This window comes from Sprattus sprattus, assembly GCF_963457725.1.
Source record: "Sprattus sprattus genome assembly, chromosome: 3".
In the NCBI taxonomy this organism is placed as follows: Eukaryota; Metazoa; Chordata; class Actinopteri; order Clupeiformes; family Clupeidae; genus Sprattus; species Sprattus sprattus.
Genome location: NC_137922.1, coordinates 25967375 through 25969874, shown reverse-complemented (window position 1 = coordinate 25969874; position 2500 = coordinate 25967375). Strand labels below are relative to the sequence as shown.

General features: G+C 46.2%; 1 protein-coding gene across 1 annotated transcript in view; it reads left to right on the top strand.

Moving 5' to 3' along the window:
- The window catches only part of LOC308363106 (kinesin heavy chain-like), a gene marked incomplete at both ends in the record, with an annotated part of 29287 nt that overhangs the window by 14686 nt on the left and 12101 nt on the right, over positions 1-2500 (top strand). Inside the window, one exon of the mRNA XM_080835881.1 lies at positions 1356-1534. Within this exon, the coding sequence (XP_080692007.1) occupies positions 1356-1534 (179 nt within the window). The remainder of the gene's footprint in view (positions 1-1355; positions 1535-2500) is intronic.

Here is a 2500-nt window from a genome sequence, read left to right as displayed (position 1 = left end):
AGGCCATCTATTAACAGGAATATTGAAGGTACATTTCAGAAGAAAAGTCAGAGTACATACTTCAGTGGCTTAAAGGTGTCCAATAAAGAGCACCTGTTTCATATCATGTTTGAAGGTAGCAGAAAGAGTACATACTTTAACGATGTGAGAAAAAGCATACTTTATAAATATAAAGTCTAAGGGTGTGTGAGAGTTCATTCTTTATAATTATAAAGTCTAAAGGTGTGTGATAGCTCATCCTTTATCAGACAAATGTGTGAAGGTGTGAGAAGGAACCCGTACCTAAAAAGGACACAATTAAGGTTAATGCTGATTGGGCCGATTGGTGTGTTTACTGTGCAGCTTTGAGCTGAGCAGACCTGTGCTGTATTGATTGGGTTTCCGGGGGGGCTGTTGTTATGGCGATGATGCTGGTGTGGGCATGCTGCTCTCCAGGGGCGTCTGTCTCCGCTGTGCTCTTTCCCTGATGCAGGGTTGCTGTAGAAACCGTCTCCCAGGGTTTCATCCATCACTGTCCTGCTATCTCTACCTCTCTCTCCTTATCTCTTTCTCTTTCTCTCTCTCTATCCCTCTCACTCTCCCTCTCACTCTCTCTCCCCCCCCTATCTCTCTCTCCCTCTCTCTCCTTCTCTATTTCTCTCTCTCTCTCTCTCTTTCTCTCTGTCTATCCCTCTAGCTCTCCCTCTCACTCTCTCTCTCTCTCCCCCGCCTCATTTGAGCATTTAGCTGAACTGTCAATCTTTAACGTTTCAGCAGTGAATGAATGAGAAGCTGAATGTCATGCAAAACTCTCAAGAAACGCACGCACACACACACGCACACACCCTCATTAATGACTCAGTTCTCTCTCTCTCTCTCTCTCTCTCTCTCTCTCTCTCTCTCTCGCTCTCTCCATCTCTCTCTCTATCGCTCTCTTTCATTTTAACACTCTGCACTCTTGTTTTCCCAACTCACACTCACTCCATCTCTTTCTCATCTCCTACTGCTGGCTCGAGTTCATCAATGAATTAGATGTGCTGTTTGAAAGGGTGCACTCAAGATTAATTTGCATTCTGGCAATCAACAAACTCATGTGCACACAGACAAACACACACACACACAAACACATGCACACACAAACACGCACAGTCATACATACAGTGCATCTCTTTATTCTTGCACTTAACTTGACATTTCTGCTGCGTGTCTTCATCTTACATTTAAATGTGGGGTGCTCGAAGATATAAACATTATAATTATTTTACAAAAGCCCATGATTCATTTAATAAAGTCTGTCACTTTCTCCTCCTCCCCATTCCTCTCTCTCTCCCCTCACTCCATCTCTCTCCTTCTCCCTCTATCCACCCCTCATCCAGGTGAGAACGTACCTGAGAACGAGCAGCTGAGCTCCAAGGAGCAGAAGAGCTTTGAGACGTGTGATAACACGCCCATCATCGATAACCTGCCCCCCCCTCCTGTCACCCTGGTCTCCACGGAGGAGAAGAACAAATATGAGGAGGGGATTCGCATCCTCTACAAGCAGCTGGACGACAAGGTGAGAAACACCTGTGTGTGTGTGAGAATCACCTGCCTATGTGTGTAAGTCAAGGTGAGGACGACCTGCATGTGTGTCTAAGACAAGGTGAGAAACAGCTGTGTGTCTAAGACAAGGTGAGAAACACCTGTGTGTGTGTGTCTAAGACAAGGTGAGAATCACCTGCCTATGTGTGTAAGTCAAGGTGAGGACGACCTGCATGTGTGTCTAAGACAAGGTGAGAAACAGCTGTGTGTCTAAGACAAGGTGAGAAACACCTGTGTGTGTGTGTCTAAGACACTGCCTGTGTGTCTAAGACAAGGTGAGAAACACCTGTGTGTGTGTGTGTGTCTAAGACAAGGTGAGAAACAACTGCCTGTGTGTCTGAGACAAGGTGAGAAACACCTGCGTGTGTGTCTGAGACAAGATGAGAAACAACCGCCTGTGTGTGTGTGTGTCTAAGACAAGGTGAGAAACACCTGCCTGTGTGTGTGAGATAAGATGAGAAACACCTGTGTGTGTGTGTGTGTTGAAGACAAGGTGGGAAACACCTGCCTGTGTGTGTTTGAGACAAGATGAGAAACACCTGTGTGTGTCTGAGACAAGGTGAGGAACATCTGCCTGTGTGTGTGTGTGTCTAAGACAAGGTGAGAAAGACCTGCGTGTGTGTGTGTGTCTAAGACCAGGTGAGAAACACCTGTGTGTGTGTGTGTGTGTGTGTGTCTAAGACAAGGTGAGAAACACCTGTGTGTGTGTGTGTGTGTCTAAGACAAGGTGAGAAAGACCTGCGTGTGTGTGTGTGTGTCTAAGACCAGGTGAGAAACACCTGTGTGTGTGTGTGTGTGTGTGTGTGTGTCTAAGACAAGGTGAGAAACACCTGTGTGTGTGTGTGTGTGTCTAAGACAAGGTGAGAAAGACCTGTGTGTGTGTGTGTGTGTGTCTAAGACAAGGTGAGAAAGACCTGTGTGTGTGTGTGTGTCTAAGACC